Source organism: Brachyhypopomus gauderio, chromosome 20, assembly GCF_052324685.1.
Source record: "Brachyhypopomus gauderio isolate BG-103 chromosome 20, BGAUD_0.2, whole genome shotgun sequence".
Taxonomy (NCBI): Eukaryota; Metazoa; Chordata; class Actinopteri; order Gymnotiformes; family Hypopomidae; genus Brachyhypopomus; species Brachyhypopomus gauderio.
The window spans coordinates 13,208,671-13,225,836 of NC_135230.1; the positions used below are offsets into that span (position 1 = coordinate 13,208,671).

At 42.5% G+C, this 17,166-nt stretch overlaps 1 protein-coding gene across 1 annotated transcript; it reads right to left on the reverse strand.

The window, feature by feature from the left end:
* Window positions 1–3,261: 3,261 nt before the first annotated feature.
* On the reverse strand, window positions 3,262–10,868 carry LOC143484060 (uncharacterized). The gene is made up of 14 exons (XM_076982522.1): window positions 10,407–10,868; window positions 8,295–8,386; window positions 8,091–8,178; window positions 7,804–7,943; window positions 6,505–6,681; window positions 6,316–6,403; window positions 5,986–6,171; window positions 5,699–5,838; window positions 5,351–5,432; window positions 4,884–5,236; window positions 4,357–4,497; window positions 3,962–4,195; window positions 3,744–3,848; window positions 3,262–3,465 (listed from the first exon to the last, which is right to left on the reverse strand). Exons 2-14 carry the CDS (start codon window positions 8,364–8,366, stop codon window positions 3,262–3,264), a joined length of 2,010 nt encoding a protein of 669 aa, XP_076838637.1. The 5' UTR covers window positions 8,367–8,386; window positions 10,407–10,868.
* Between the last annotated feature and the right edge of the window lie 6,298 nt (window positions 10,869–17,166).

Below are 17,166 nucleotides of genomic sequence, written 5' to 3' on the forward strand. Positions count from 1 at the left end.
TAACGGACGAATTGCAGAAATAACATGCATACAATGTTTGATTCTGTCTAAATATCTAGATACGGATAGAATATATATAATTTGTACTGATTGATTTCGATTTTTACTTAATTTTAGATAATACTTGGATAGTATAAAACAAATAACTTCTAGCACATACGCCTACTACAAGTACAACGTTTATTCTTTAGCGCGAAGATTTATTTCAGTTAGAATGTTCAGCGCGGGGTCGGCGCTTCAAAGGAAGCGTAAAATACGTATGAAACACATATAAAATGGGCTAGTCATTGTCTGGTTTGCCTTGTGAAAATCACACAACACGTATGCCTACTACAAATACAACGTTTATTCTTTAGTGCGAAGAAGTAAGCATGAAATGTTTTTGAAACACATAAAATGGGCTAGTCAGTGTCTGGTTTGCCTTGTGAAAATCGCACAACATGTATGCCTACAACGAGCACATTATTGTAGTTTATTCTTTAGTGCGATGAAGTAAGCATACAATGCGTATGAAACACATAAAATTGGCTAGTCAGTGTCTGGTTTGCCTTGTGAAAATCGCACAGCACGTACGCCTACTACAAATACAACGTTTATTCTTTATCGCGAAGATTTATTTCAGTTAGAATGTTTAGCGAGATTCAAACCAAAAGATTAATTCCTATTCATCATAGGAATAATTACCTTCGCGCTATAAAAAAAAGATAAGTTTCACGGGTTGTAACTTTCGAATTGTTTCTTGAAGCTGTGATATACAGATAAGCTGGTTTTCTGTGGAAAGGAGAGCGGGGGTCTGCGCGGTTTGCCTGCGAAACTCCTCGTACTTTTAGCCATATTAGTGTTTGACCTGCTGCCTCAGTGCTCCGCATTTGCATAATAAAAGGATGGCTAATTGCTAGCAAGAAGGAGGGGTGATGTCCTGGAGATCCTGAAATTTCAGTCTTGCTAGCTCTTACCCTTTGCACTTCCACCTGACCTGAGTCACAGTCATGGACGTAATTTTGATTTCAAAAGTGGGGGGGACATAGATTCGTCGCTATTTAAATATTTGGTTTTAACCGTAAAAACTGGGGGGGACCAAGGCCGGCTTTTGAAAAAGTGGGGGGGACATGTCCCCCCCGTCCCCCCCCAAAATTACGTCCGTGGTCACAGTATAGCACACATGCGTAATATGAACTAAACATGGTTACATTGAATCACACTACTTCATTATTGTAGTCCTTCTGCTTAATCAGAATGACATGTACTAAATCATAAAGTTCATAATGATCTCTTATAATCTAAATGACATGACCTCATCAAGGATGACTTAATTTCTGTCACAATCTCCAGAGGCGACAGCCCCTCTGCTGAGGCAGAGGCTGTGAGCGAAAGGCTTTATTATCCATAGTAAAGCAAATGCAAATACTCAGGTCACTAGGCAGGATAAACACAATAAGATACTCAAACGAATGAAGACAGGCAGAAAGTCCACAGAGACGCGGAAGTCTGTAGTGCAGAGCAGGCTATCCCACGTAGCGAGGCGAGGATGCAGGCTGAATGCGCAGCACTGGACAGCGTGCCCTGTGGGGATTTATGCAACCCGAATCTGATTATTGACAGGTGTCAGTACTCGGGTGATTGTGATGATGGGAGTGTCCGGGAAAGAGTGTGCCTTGTGATGAGGTAGGCGTGCGTGCTCGTGTGTGTGCGTGAAGGTGCGCGCCTTCTGGTGGCATCTAGTTACTTTTGCTTTAGGAGAAATGCTTGAAGCTTTTCAACCACTCGCACAATCAGAAGTTGAGAAAATTATCTCTCATCATTAAATTGTACTACTTGCACACTAGACTCAGTTCCCTCAAAATGACTAAAATAGGTATTACCAATTGTGACTGAACCTCTTCTAATGGTAATTAACTCATCCATTACAATAGGTCACGTGTCCAAATCCTGTAAACTAGAAGTCATTAAACCTCTGATCAAAAAAACAAATCTTGATCCAACTGTACTATCTAGTTATAAACTAATTTCGAGCATATAATTTATATCCAAGATCATAGAAAAAGCTATAGCCATCAATGATGCAATTATGCTTATATCTGCATAGGAAACACATGTATCTCTATGTATATCTGCATATGCTATTTATCTTTACTATGGCTTCTGTATCTTAGTGCAGCTTCTGACACAATAGATCACAGGATCTTGCTAGAACGATTAGAAAACTGGGTTGGAATCCCAGGCACAGCCCTTTCATGCTTTAATTCTTACTTAACTAATCGCTATCAGTTTGTAGAGCTCAATAGTATTCCGTCCAAATGCACAAAAGTGAAATATGGATCTAGTGCTAATGCACAGATCTAATGCTAAATCTAGCTAAATTACACCTGGCTCAGTAGACAAAAATCACTGACCTATCACTTGATAAATACATAGATAATACTACTAGGATAGCTTTTCTAAATCTCCGCAACATAAAATGCTAAGAAATGCATTATCACAGCATGATGCATAAAAACTGGTATATGCTTGTTAGCTCCAGATTAGACTACTAACTCATTACTGTCAGGATGCTAATATAGCAATCTAAATAAACATCAAATAGTTCAAAATGCCACAGTCAGAGTTCTGACTAGAACTATAAAGGTCGATCATCTCAGCCCAGTCCTTTTAGCCCTGCATTGGCTTCCAATTAAATTCTGTACCGATGTTAAAATTCTTCTACTGAATTATAATGCACTGCACGTGCTTGCTCTTGATTACCTCCAGGTACTTATCTCCTATTATGAACCCCCACGTCCTCCAAGATCACAGTGTGCTGGCCTCTTATTAGTTCTGTTATTGACTGTGTATAAGCATATGATCCCATACAGAGCTAAAAGACACACATCAATAAATAGGTCATCTGTGAACTGCAAAGGCAGTTAAAGTTCTGAGGGTGAAGGAGAGAGCCAGGTGAGAACCAAATCACCTATTACAGGGCCTTCTAACTGACAACTGTAATGATTGTCAATGATCAACATGTAATCATCTTAAGAGGTTAGTGGGACGTGTAATGACGGTGGGGTCAGATGGCGTTCAAATGTTTGTGCTAACAAGACTAATGATTAAGTTGTTTTGTTTTCTATAATGAGTCTCAGGAGTTTTCTGCTCAGTTCCCAGTTTAAGTCACAGACAGATAGCCTTCGGTCGCATGGTGCGAAAATGGTCTGCTTAGATGAAATTTAATGCCACTCTTCAAAAAGTAATTCAATACATTTTAAGAACTTAAAAATCTTTTATTTAAGCATTTTTTAGGACCCGTATTCTAGGCATCACCCTGAGGATGGGTGATGCGGCCACCAGACGGGTGGGGCCCCGTCGCGACTGCCACGTCCGACTGGAGTTGTTCTTAGACTGCTCCCTGTGCTCCTCCAACATTGCCTCCTTGTGGACCTGGTTGATGGTCTTGGGGCCCTGGTCACCCCTCCGGGGCACCCAGTTATTCTATCGTAGTTGGAAAGAGAGGAGCGCTTTCAAAATGCATTCAACATGGCAGCCACCTTGTCAGTATGGGCAATTAAGAAAAGCAAAGCTGCAAAATGAAGGCAATCCAACCACGTCTGCATGACTAGCAATGAAACCTCCACACTCAAATACTGAAGCTGGTCAACGGCTGTTCTATAAACTATACTTGTGCAGTAAACATTCGAGTATAAATGAATGAAAGCATGAAAACGTTTGTAGAGACACCGAAGTCCAACGGATGGGTGTGTAACACTTACCTGTCTGAGGTCCAGGACATCTTGCAGCCTGAAACGGATCCTTAATGAGGTCTTCTTCGCATTTATGAATTTTGATATGTATTGGAAATAATAGTCCACTTCGGGCTGTTTAATCAAAAACAAGACTCTTGTTAGCGTGCTTGCGGCTACCGCCTGGTAAAAACTGCAAGATGACAAGCGTTAGCAGGCCAGGAGGGGAGAACATAAGGGAATGATACCTTGGTTTTCTCCATTTCCTTTCCAATGGTGGAGAGGAGGAGGCAGAGACACTCCAGTCTCTCCTCATCGTGGCTCTTCAGGAGCAGCTTGAAGATGCACTCGTGCATTTTGGTCTCCGACAGTATCCCCACATTAAACAGCTCCCCCATAAATTTTATGTTGCCGAGGGAACGGTGGCGGGCATTGTCCTTAGCAGCATCCTGCTCCACGATCAGCCGCTGATGCTCCTCGTCCTGGCGGGACACGTCGGGGGTTGGCGTTAACACGAGACGAGGCCCGAAGATATGGCACATTTAACACAACTAAAACGACTGGACTTCACACTAACAATACACATCCAAATGATGTGCACTTGGAGGGAAGGTGCACGATCAAGATGATGAGACTGTCACACCTCTGATGCGGCATCCAGCTCCTTCTGCTTATGCTCAAAGATATCGTTGCCGTCCTTCACAAACTCCTCATGGCAGCAATTGAGCAGCAGCCTTGGAAAATCCACTGTGCCTCCCGACGTACCAGAGGTGGGCACTTTCAGCTGGGTACCATGAAGAACAAGCAACAAGAACAAGTGAATAAGAGGTTATCTCATGACTAGCAACACTAACACAGATGTATGCAGCCAGGATGCAAAATTTGCTTTCTGACCTGTGTGCAAATTTAGGATAAACTTGAAATATCACTGCTCAACACACACCACTTTAATTGCCATAACAGTTTAGACAAATTTGCATTTTGTTGGTTTATGTAAATTGGCATCAGACAGAGACGGAGACACAGACATACAGACAGACAGAGACACAGACAGACAGACAGACAGAACTCCTCAGTCCCATTGGTGTAGGTTAGCTACAGAAACACATGGGACAAGATAGAGGACACAAGTGGAACTGGCCATTCGAGCATGGGCACGTGCACACTCACCATCATCAGGCAGCTACACATTTTACCGTAGGCCTCTGAGAAGTTGGGCTCAGAGATGGCCTTCTCATAAATGAGGTGGGCGACTCCCTTGAGCCGTTCCTCTGTGTCCACGGTTAGCTCCGTCAGCTCCGTCAGCTGCTTCATAAGCGGCTGGAACATCTGTGGTGTGAGTTTGTTTAAGATGCTGCGCACACGCCGCAGCAGGTCCTGGGTCTCGGCCACCTCGGGCTCGTCCTCGCCGGCTTCAGCCATGCGTCCACGCTTCCCTGAGGGCCTCCACGCCTTCTCGGCCTTGTTCAGCTGTATGTCGTCGCTGAAGGGCACCTTAGATGGAGGCGGGGGGGTTGAGGCAGCTGCTGGCATAGACACAGGTTTCCCATGATCATCTGAACAAGGTGCAATTTCAAATCGGTTTCCAAGTTAATAAAATACAACAACATGATATAATAACAAGAAAACACACTTACCGGGTGGAATCCCTACAGTAGCTGTAGGTGGCATGCCTTCACCATTGGTCTGGACCGGACCTCCTGCCTCTGTGACCACAGTCTGAGGGAAAGAGTGGGGAATATTGTCAAATTTGGAGCAATTACAAACATTTTAACGTAATGTAAGCATATACATAGGCCTTTCGTATTGAGCTCAGCTGAAGGGGTGTGGGCGTAGATGTGTCTCTTGCCCCGGACATAATCTCTTCCATGACATCACGTCCACCCTGATTGGGGTCTAGTATTATAATCTCTGGGATATGGGTTTTGAGAGTGAGACAAGGTTCATGAGACACTCTCAAGCAGGCAACCTTTCCAGCTCCTCACCTGCTGGCACTCTCTCCTGTCCTGTTGGGGCGGGGCATACTGAGGGGGCGGGGCCTGCTGCTGCTGGGCAGAACTGAATACGATTGGTGTAGCGGGCACTGAAGACTGGTCCTGGTCCTGTGTATAGTAATACAGCTCACCTGGAGGAGGAGACGAGGCACAATAAGATAACACCTTAGGCTCCGCCCCAATGTGGATAGGGAAAGGAAGTGTTTTATTTCTCCTTCATTTACACTGGCTATTTAACATTTAACAAAATATATGGTGTGTTAAGAGCCTCTGCTCACCGTATTCAGAGCTCCAGTCAGGGTAGGTGCCAGAGAAGGAACTTGTGGGTGCACTGGCCACAGGGAACTGCTGGGGCGGGGCATACTGAGGGGGCAGGGCCTGCTGCTGCTGGGCAGAACTCAATATGATTGGTGTAGTGGGCACTGAAGTCTGATACTGGGCCTGCATAGGGTAATACAGCTCACCTGGAGGAGACAAAGCACAATAAGATAACACCTTAGGCTCCACCCCAATGTGGAGAGGGAATGAAAGTGATTTATTTCTCCTTCATTTACACTGGCCATTTAACATTTAACAAGATCCATGGTGTGTTAAGGGCCTGTCCTCACCGTACTCAGAGCTCCAGTTGGGGTAGGTGCCATAGTGGAAACCTGTGGGAGCACTGGCCACAGGGAACTGCTGGGCTGAGGGCACAAACTGAGGGTGGTACAACCACACACACACACACACACAAATCATTTCAGCTTGGAAAGGTAACAAGGTGTTTAATTCACGTAGAACACTATCGTGAGCATCACCTGTCCAGGTACAAGGCAGTAGGCAGCACACTGGGAGATGGGGTACTGCAGCTGCTGCTGAGGGATCACCATCATCGGGGAGTTCTGGTAAATGTGTGCGGGCTGAACAGTGTAGGGCGCACCGCTGGGTACCTGCAGGGCATCGCTGGGCTGACTGGGCCAGTATGGATAGTACAGCTGAGGGAGGAAAAGAACAGCAAATTTCAGGACGTGGTGACACACATGAAGCCAAACTTCAGCCCCAATGTGGCAAATGTCCTCCCTCACATGGCCAAGGTCTTAGAACCATGTGAAGTGCCTCCCCTCCACAGAACCAACTGAATTAGCAATTCTTCCTAGACACTCAAAACAAGCTCGACTTTAAGCCCCTCCCCCAATTTCCTCAGTCTTTCCATCATAATCTAGATGTACTTTGAAGTTTGTCATCATGCAGGAAAAAGGAGAGCAAAACAAACAAATAAGGGTGTTTGGCACACAGCTGCCGTCTCCTCTGCACCTCAGCACACTACAAGCAACCATCGGTTTAACCTTCAAGCTCTGGTCACAAAATGGTGTGACCTGTCTGAAACTGAATGAGACACTCAGTATATGAAAGAGAAACACAGAAACACTCAAATATTGAGACATCTGGTTGTTATAAGATTTGCATTGTTTATAAAAGTCTTACAAACACCCATATAATTCTACTTTCACACATGTGTGTTGGCACATACAATAATGTTAATTCTACTCAGAAATCTACATTCAGGAAGCCCCTGGGTTTGTAGAACCAAAGTAACATAATTTCAGCACTTCCTGGGAAAAACAATTTAGTTGTGTTATCATGGCATAATGTCAGAACCTAAGGGTTACATAATTAGCCATTTCAACTGCAGAAAAAAACCCTGGATTTCACGACAACTGTGTTTAAATTAAGCCAGAGAGCTGTAGAGAGTAAGGACAGGCAGAAAAGACACAGAACAGCTGTACAGAACATCATAGTGGTTTGACACAGCGGAAATAAGAGGAAGTGGTGGGAGAAAGAGGCAGTTACCTAAAGTGACCTGAATACACCCTTCAGTGACACCACACACAGCAGAGAGGTAGCAGAGAAAGGAGAGACACAATGCACCAGAGAGAGCGAGAGGGCGTGAGGGAGTCAGAAAGACAGGCAGAGACAGAAGGACATGAAGCAGCAGTTAATCAGTTAGCTGTTAGCAGCAGGCACAAACAAAATAGACATATGCATGCGTCTTGGGCTAAGAGAACCACACTGATGCCACACTACAGTAGCTGTTGGCAACCATTCCAGCTCCTCACCTGCTGGCACTCTGTCCTGTGCTGCTGGGGCGGGGCAAACTGAGGGGGTGGGGCCTGCTGCTGCTGGGCAGAACTCATTATGATGGGTGTAATGGTCACTAAAAACTGGTACTGGACCTGCGTAGGGTAATACAGCTCACCTGGAGGAGGAGACAAGGCACAATAAGCTAACACCTTAGGCTCCGCCCCAATGTGGATAGGGAAAGGAAGTGTTTTATTTCTCCTTCATTTACACTGGCTATTTAACATTTAACAAGATCCATGGTGTGTTAAGGGCCTGTCCTCACCGTACTCAGAGCTCCAGTCAGGGTAGGTGTCATAGTAGAAACCTGTGGGAGCACTGGCCACAGGGAACTGCTGGGCTGAGGGCACAAACTGAGGGTGGTACAACCACACACACACAGACACACACAGACACACACAAATCATTTCAGCTTGGATAGGTAACAAGGTGTTTTTTAATTCACGTTGAACACTATCGTGAGCATCACCTGTCCAGGTAGAAGGTAGTAGCCAGCGCACTGGGAGATGGGGAACTGCAGCTGTTGCTGAGAATTCATCATCCGGCAGTTCTGGTTTATTACTGAAATGTTTTAAATTCAGAGGTTTGCACTTAAATCAATTAACAGTGATCATGCTAAAATAAGAATGACTGCACATTAATATGAACATGTGGCACTAAACCACAAAATTGAAGATCTGTATTATATCCCCACGGCATCCCCAACAGCACGGCATTCACACTAAATCTGTATCGCACTGCCAAGCAGTGTTGGGAATGTCTCTTACTGACTTGTTAAGTTAAACAGGTGTTACACCGAGAACTGTGACCTATCGAGATCTGTTAAGCCTTGTTTATACTTTCGCGAGTGACCATAGCGCTCGACTCCGCCAATCTCACGCGAACCTCCGCGAACGGTGTAGGCGTTTATGGGTCATTCCAGGATTTTGGTACATTTCAGGGGTGGTCACTTCTGAAAATGTGATCTTCAATTTGATCATTTTTAGTCATATATTTATTAGCTACAGGTTATAGACTATCAAAAAGTTTGATTTGTCCAGCACAGATATGGAAGCAGTTTTTTTAATTAGATGTAATTTGGTATGCAGTAACAAATATTTTAACCCTTTCTCTGCCAGATAAAATTCCTTATGGTAATATGGCTGTGCGCATGTTGTGGGACACAATTTAATAGTGTAAAAACTGTGACATGCAATACAATGTAGAAGTTGTTTTCATAAGTAAAGGAGATGCATTTCAACAATATACAAAAGGGAGTAATTTATTTAGAGCTTATTTTAATTGTTAAATTTGGCAAAGGAGTTGGTCACCCAATGTGTGGGACAAGGGAAAACGGCCATTTTTTGAGGTATTCGGTCTTTTGAATAATATCTAAGGAGCTTATTTTTCCACCAAATTTTACAGTTTGTCATATAACAAGTACATTGTTAAAAAAAATAGTCATTTAGATATTTTGGATATGTACATTTGAAATTTAAGTGGTGGGACAGGAAATGTACCAAAATCCTGGAATGACCCCTATACTTTCCGAGTCACATACTTTGCAGTGATTTCCATAACGATACGTGGTAATATAAGAAACACCCCTCAAAAACAGGGGAAGGAACATTTACTTGACGAATTTTAATGTTGCTTTGTGTTTCAGGTTTGAAAAGTGCTGGAATTTAGGCTAAAGTACTTGAAAATGTAACTACTTCGTTTCATAACAAATTACCATCTGACTGAACTGTTCTCTTGTATTACGTTAACAAATACGAGCCTCTTGTAATTCCAGGACGAAACGCGAGAGAACGTGAAGACCTTAAGATTGGGCGTTTTGAAAATAAACCACCATTAAATAATGTGATTAAAAGCGAATTATTTCGAATCATTTCGAGTATATGTATAAATATTTAACTTAATTAAGTTTAACGTGCTGGGAAATATTGAAATGGACCTTGAAAGTGACGTACAAGTGCTTGAATTCCACCTTGTATAGGTGTATGAACCCTGCAAACATGACTTTGTTCATTGCGCTGAGGCGCGGCGCGCACGAAGTTACAAAATTCGAGAGGTGCACGACTTGGCGAATCAACAGCGCGCGAGGCCATCGCGCACGGGCAGAGCCACGGCGATTATGTCATTTTCGCGTGCGGACCCTCGCGCCGCTCGCGACGCGTCAGGTATAAACCAGCCTTTACTCCTCACTAGCCTGGGCAGCGGTCCGCTCGGATTACTGTTAGTATATAAATATATAGTAACGCACCGCTTTTAATAACCAGTAACGTAAACGGCGTTGTAACGACAGGAAAAGTAATTAATTATATTATACCGTTGCTGACAAAATTACGCCGTTAAAAATAACGGCGTTATTCGCAACACTGTTGCCAAGCAACGGCAAACATAACGTTTGGCCTGCAGCCAGTTTGGACAGACTCAGAAAGAGTGTGACTCCACACTTGGAGTTGTGGGCTCGTGCCTACGACCAAATCACAGCCGGTTTTATTCGCGATAGCACACACCCTCTCGTGTTCTATTGCTTAATTAAAGTCAAAGGAACGTCAGAAATCCTTAGCGCTAAAAGTCCAAAAGACATACATACTCTGCAGCAATCTGTGTAGCTGAAGCCTATATGCTGTGGTAAATAAATACTGTAAATAGATCCAAAACCGCGTAGTAATCTCCTGTCTGTATGCCGCAAATGACGCTCAGCGCGAGTTTATATACAGTTGCCGCTTTGTGACGTCATGCTAGTTAGATGATGTCACAATGTCCAACTTCAATCTCCCACTTCTCGTTACACTGGTCCTCTCACAGCAATGTACACTGGTTAACTGGATCTGTTCAGGGATGACATGACATACTGACATGTTAAAATACCACAGATACTGCTGCTTTACACATCCTCTCACTCTAAATCGGCTTTCAAATCCATTTTTCGTGCTTGTGCTGGAAAAAAACTCATTGTGAAATTAAAAATCAACCAATTAGAATAATTCACACCGTTGTTTCTAGGTAAAAGAGAGAAAGGACATCCCCCAGGACCTTCTGTTTATCTGTGGCATACCCTTACCTTTTCACATGAACGTATTGGACTGAGACCAGCTGGCGCCTTCGAAGTGATTGATAGCTGTTCTAACCAATAGTTCACTTGAAACTGAAAAGATCAACCCCTCGCTTGCCATGATTGGTGAATGTCCATCCGTAATCCAAGGCTGTTTGGAAATGTAGTCCTGCTAACCTAAGCTAGGCTAAGCTAAGATAAGCTAAGCCCCCCAGAACACACGCAAATGACTCTGTTCGGCGAAACTGAAGCAGTCGTGGATTATTTTGTTAGTTTATATTTTGATCGCGTATACTTTTGAACATCACATCACCGGCATGTCCAGTTGTTTGGGTATGCCGGTGACCCGGAAGTAAGCCTGAACAACAGCTACAACGCTCTACGAAGGACTCCTTTTGTGTTTGTGAGTACAAATGAACAATTGTGCATATGAGAATTCATACTAAATATATAATCTAATACTAAACATTAGATTATGAACAGTATTAGAGCATTTAAGTACTGTAGTACTCAGTATCGTGTAGGGTCTTAGTTAGCATGTTAGCGTAGTTGGCTAAGTTAGCTTAGCTAGCCTCTTGGACCATCTTGGACATAAATATCATAACATAACATTTATAATATAACATAAAATTACTCCATTTGAAATTTTCTGGTCTTTCTGTAAGATGTCCAATGTTGTTGTTTGCAGTAGCTCCTCAGTTTCGTGTAGGGTCTTAGTTAGCATGTTAGCTTAGTTGGCTAAGGGTGTGTACAGGGTGTGTCATATTTGGACATGGATGTGGTTCACTGGACATTCCTGGACTTACTTGCATGTAAGTGCTCAATTTTTTCTATGTTGTCAGACAAGACCCTATTGAATTATATTTTATATTGTATAACAATTTTTTTATATCAATGTGAATATACACACTGGTCAAGTTCAAGTTCAATGTTTTTGTCCATTTTCTTCTGTAATAGAGGCTCTCAAATAGAACCACAATAGGCTATATGCACAAAGGGGTGCTGACATAGTTCTGCTTAAATATTAGCCAGGTCAGCCACTTCCGCTTCCACACTGTTGTGTAGAGTTTATGGAAGTTGCGATAATGTCTCACGCAAAGAAGTTTAAGTATCAGCGAGCTGACAGCACTACAGCTGAACATTGTTGTGTACCCTTGTGTCAGGCCTCCAGTAAGTACAACAAAGTACTTAGTTTTCATACATTTCCCTCCAATGCTAAATGGATTGTTGCTATCCGGAGGGAGAACTTTACAATCACTCCGCATACCCCCGTATGTAGCTGGCATTTCAGGAAAGAGGATTTGCGTGAACCCTCTGGGATAGCATCCATCCATCCATCCATCCATCCATCCATCCATCCATCCATCCATCCATCCACTATCTATCTATCTATCTATCTATCTATCTATCTATCTATCTATCTATCTATCTATCTATCTATCTATCGTCAGAGGATGTAATGTAATTATCTGTAGTTATGTATGTATTCATGTACATTTTTGTACATTAAATGTGGTTTACATGTGTTGTAACCAAATGCTGATTTACTGCAATCAATTTACTGTTTAAGTACTGTTTAATTTATTTTAGTAATAATTTGTCACCCACCTGAGAGTTCTGATTGCTTACCATACTGTATCAATTACACAAGACACTGACCAGATTAATGCTAATTTCTTTATTATAATAATTCATTTTCGATAAAATTATTACATGCATATCTTTTTAATGAATATAATTACAGCTATAATAAAACAACAACAATGAAATATATTTAAACACACCTTTAAACACAACTTACACAACAGCTGAATCTGAATCCAGTGCAGTAAAACACATTTATATACACACACAGGTGAAGTGAACACACGTGCCCAGAGCGGTGAGCAGCCTCTAAAGCGCCCGGGGAGCAATTCGGGCTGAAGTGCCCTTGGGTAAGGCACCTAACCCTGAATTGCTCCACGGGCGCTGTAGAGGCTGCTCACCGCTCCGGGCACGTGTGCTCACTTCACCTGTGTGTGTATATAAATGTGTGTTTCACTGCACTTGATGGGTTAAAGGAGGTGGACCAATTTCACTGTGTGTAAAAACATAGTGACAAATAGATCACTTTCACTTTTCACTTTCTTATATCTGCACAAAAACAATTGAAATTTTAGTTACACATTTGTTTGTAAGACCTCTCTAACCTATCTATTTAGGGATGCATAGAGGTAAAAATAAAAAAAAAGAAATGGTCAATTTTTTTCTTTAATTGTTTTCATGATTTCTTTGTCTTGGGGGATTCTCTGAATAAACATGTCTTTCTGTGTATAGACCACAAAATCACACCAGTCCAATCCAGAGATCAGCATCTGGCCCTGAATCTGCTAAAAGTAAGGATGGGTTTTCCTGAGTGTATGTGCCCTCACTGATCTTAATATATGGGCAGTCCACATAGCTTCTTACATTTGGGCATTTTATTTCAACAAGCCCAAACTCAGGCTGCTGCTTTGGATCATACACACTCCCATCGGGCGATGACCCCATCCATGGTGCATCAGGGTGGGTAAGAAACCCACAAGGATAGTGGTTAACCTCCCTTGCTCGGCAGTACTCCTCTACTGCTACAGGCTCCAGCTCAAGCCCCCTTCTCATGTCTGCAGTCTGATGGCTAGGTCTCACAAGCCTTTTTGCTAAATTTTCAGCAGAGCTCTGTCCTCTGGTGTGATAGACTTCTCTGAATTTGAAGGAGGTGACACGAGACTGTGTCTCAAGCCTGTGAGACTGTGACTAAATTTATGCCACTCAACACAGGAACTGCTCTTTTGTAGAATTTTCAATTTTGTGTGCCGTTTCTAATGATGTTTCCAGATACATCATATGGAGCTGCTGATGTTCTGTGCAGACAAAGGAACAGGTAGAGGGTCCCAGCCTATATTCACAAAGTGGTAGTTGGGGGGGGGAGAAGGGGCATCTGTGTGTGGACAGGATTTTGGCACTCTCTTCATTGGCATATGATAAGATAACACACTTCCCTCTTGCACTTTTCCAAATGCAGAGTCACATACACATCCAACCAGAAGTACATTACTTGATATACCCATAGTTGGAATCACTGGAGCCACATCACTAGAAAGGCCACAGTGGACTTCATTCACCCTGAGTGCAGAAACTTCAGGCAGAAGTGAACTCACTCCCTTGTACAAGCTGCTCCTATGAATAAGACAAAGCACAAAAAAGAACAAAAAAAAAACATTTTTATTGTTTGCACAAAGTCTGATAATGTATAAGCTCAAATGCAAGACCATGACTAGAGAAAGATTGTCGTGTTTAAGTAGCACTGGAAAAATGTGCCTGAAGCTATCTGATTTAGGCTTTCTTGCTTGATCAATTAACAGTATAAATAAATATTGTAAGGAATGCCGTCTGATATGTCCCTCCCAGCCTCACCTGCCACTAATCACCACGGCCCTTTTTTGTCATATACATACACCTTCTTACCACTTCCTAGTTGCGACGTATTGCCGTTTCCATGCAGCATACCAAGCGTTCACATTGCCTGTTCGATCTCCTGTGCTCTGACCCTTGCTTACTCCCCAGACCTCACCTCCTGCCTAGCACTCCTGTACCTCCTGGATTCTGCTCTCCCGTTATGACCCTGGACCGTCCCGACCACTGCAAGAAAACACTATTGCTACTACACCTAGTGCTAGTAATATTTGTGCCGTTTTCTATAAACGTGATTCATTTGAATAAAAGTGGTGTACTTCCGCAGTTGGATCCCTCTGTCTGGTCAATACGTTACAAAATATAACGTAGCACTGATAATTATACTAAAAATATCAATACATAAATCAACAACGATTAAAAGATAGTAATAGTATTAATACAAATATTAATTTTAAAAAATTTATAAAAACCTGATGCTTTCTGCTACCCTTCTTTCCCTAGGTCTGGCTGAAAGAATGGTCATGCCATTACATCGACTAAATGTGTCTTTCTCCAAGGAATGCCTTCACTGTTTTTGCCCTATGGTACAATGCATTGTCATCTTCGAAAATTATTTCATAATCTCCAAACATCTGTTCAGTTGAAAGGATGAGAAATCTGTCCAAAATGTCAATGTAAACTTGTGCATTGATAGAAGAATTAACCACAGTCATCTCCCCAGTGCCTTTGCCTGATGTGCAGCCCCATATCATCAAGAACTGTGGAAATTTGGTTGTTTTCTTCAGGCAGTCCCTTTTATAAATCTCACTGGAATGGCACCAAACAAAAGTTCCAGCATCATCACCTTGTACAATGCAGATTCTTGACTCATCACTGAAGATAACTTTGATCCAGTCATCTACAGTCCATGATTGCCTCTCTTTAGCCCATTGCAGTCTTGTCCTTTTCTGTTTAGGTGTCAATGATGGTTTTCTTTTAGCTTTCCTGAATTGAAATCCCATTTCCTTTAGGCGATTTCTTACGGTTCGGTCACATATATTGGCTCCAGCTTCCTCCCATTTATGCTTCATCTGTTTAGTTGTACTTTTTTAGTTTTTTTCGGCCTTAAGTTCTTTGTCTTGGCGCTTTGAGGTCTTTCTTGGTCTACCAGTATTCTTGGCTTTAACAACAATTCCATGCTGTTTGTATTTGGTCCATATCTTGGATTCAGCTGACTGTGAACAGCCCACATCTTTAGCAACCATGCATGAAGAGTTACCTTCTTCAAGAAGTTCAACAATCCTCTCTTATGTTTCAAGAGACATTGCTCTTGTTGGAGCCGTGGTTCTTGTCACTCCACTTCGTCCAGCAGCCCTCCAAGGTGTCATGACTGCAGGTGTTTTTAACTGCAGAGTAACGAGCAGATCTAATCCGAGGCAGATTGATTGGGTGTGTCCTTATTTTCTACCTCCATTTGAGTGATTCCATATTTTTTCCCCTGTATTTGCTCAATAAAAGTAACATTTACTTTGTTTCCACAATGTTTTTTTTTCTTTTAGTGTTTCTTAAAGCCAGCAAGTTGCACTAAGCAATGACCTTATTATTGCAGCATGTTTTTGATCTGAGTTTGTTCTACAGAATAAAATGTCTGAATGAGTGCTCATCTGCAGTTCAAACCAAGCATCAGATTGGGGAAGAAAGGTGATTTAATTTTTGAATGTGGCATGGTTGTTGGTGCCGGACAGGCTAGTCTGAGTATTTCAGAAATTGATGATCCACTGAGATTTTCATGCACAAATCATCTCTAAGGTTTACAGAGAATGGTCCAAAAAAAGATAAAATATCCAGTGTGTGGCAGTTCTGTGGCTGCCACACACACATTGCCTTGTTGATGCCAGAGGTCAGAGGAGAATGGCCAGACTGGTTCAAGAATGGTTCAAGATAGAATGGCAACAGTGACTCAAATAACAGAGGCATGCAGAAGAGCATCTATGAACGCGCAACACGTTAAACCTTGAGGCGGATGGGCTACAGCAACAGAAGACCATATACCGGATTCCACTCCCGTCAGCTAAGAACAGGAAACTGAGACTACAATTTGCACAAGCTCACCAAAACTTTAAAATGAAAGATTGGAAAAATGTTGCCTGTTCTGATGAGTCTTGATTTCTGCTGCGACATTCAGATGGTAGGGTCAGAATTTGGCGTCAACAACATGAAAGCATGGATCCATCCTGCCTTGTAACAATGGTTCAGGCTGTTGTTAGGGATATATTTCCTTGCACACTTTGGGCCCATTAGTACCAATTGAGCATCATTTAAATGTCAGCCTACCCGAGTCTTGTTACTGACCATGTCCATTCCTTTATGACACAGTGTACCCATCTTCTGATGGCTACTTCCAGCAGGATAACATGCCATGTCATAAAGCGCGAATCATCTCAGACTGGTTTCTTGACAATGTGACAATTAGTTCACTGTACTCAAATGGCCTCCACAGTCACCAGATCTCAATCCAATAGATCGCCTTTGGATTGTGGTGGAACGGGTGATTCACATCATGGATGTGCAGCCAATAAATTTGCAGCAACTGCGTGATGCTATCATGTCAATATTGACCAGACTCTCTGAGGAATGTTCCCAGTACCTTCTTGAATCTATGCCAAAAAGGAATAAGGTAGTTCTGAAGGCAAAAGTGGGTTCAAACCAGTACTAGCAAGGTGTACCTAATAAAGTGGCCTGTGTGTGTGTGTGTATAACATATTTCAAGTTGCAAAATACAAAACATTTTTGTAACCTTATGGTCTGGGCAGGTGTGACGCAAATGCAGGATTTTAAAATCAGTTTATTAATAAAACAACACTGGTGACTAAACAGGTGAGGAAAA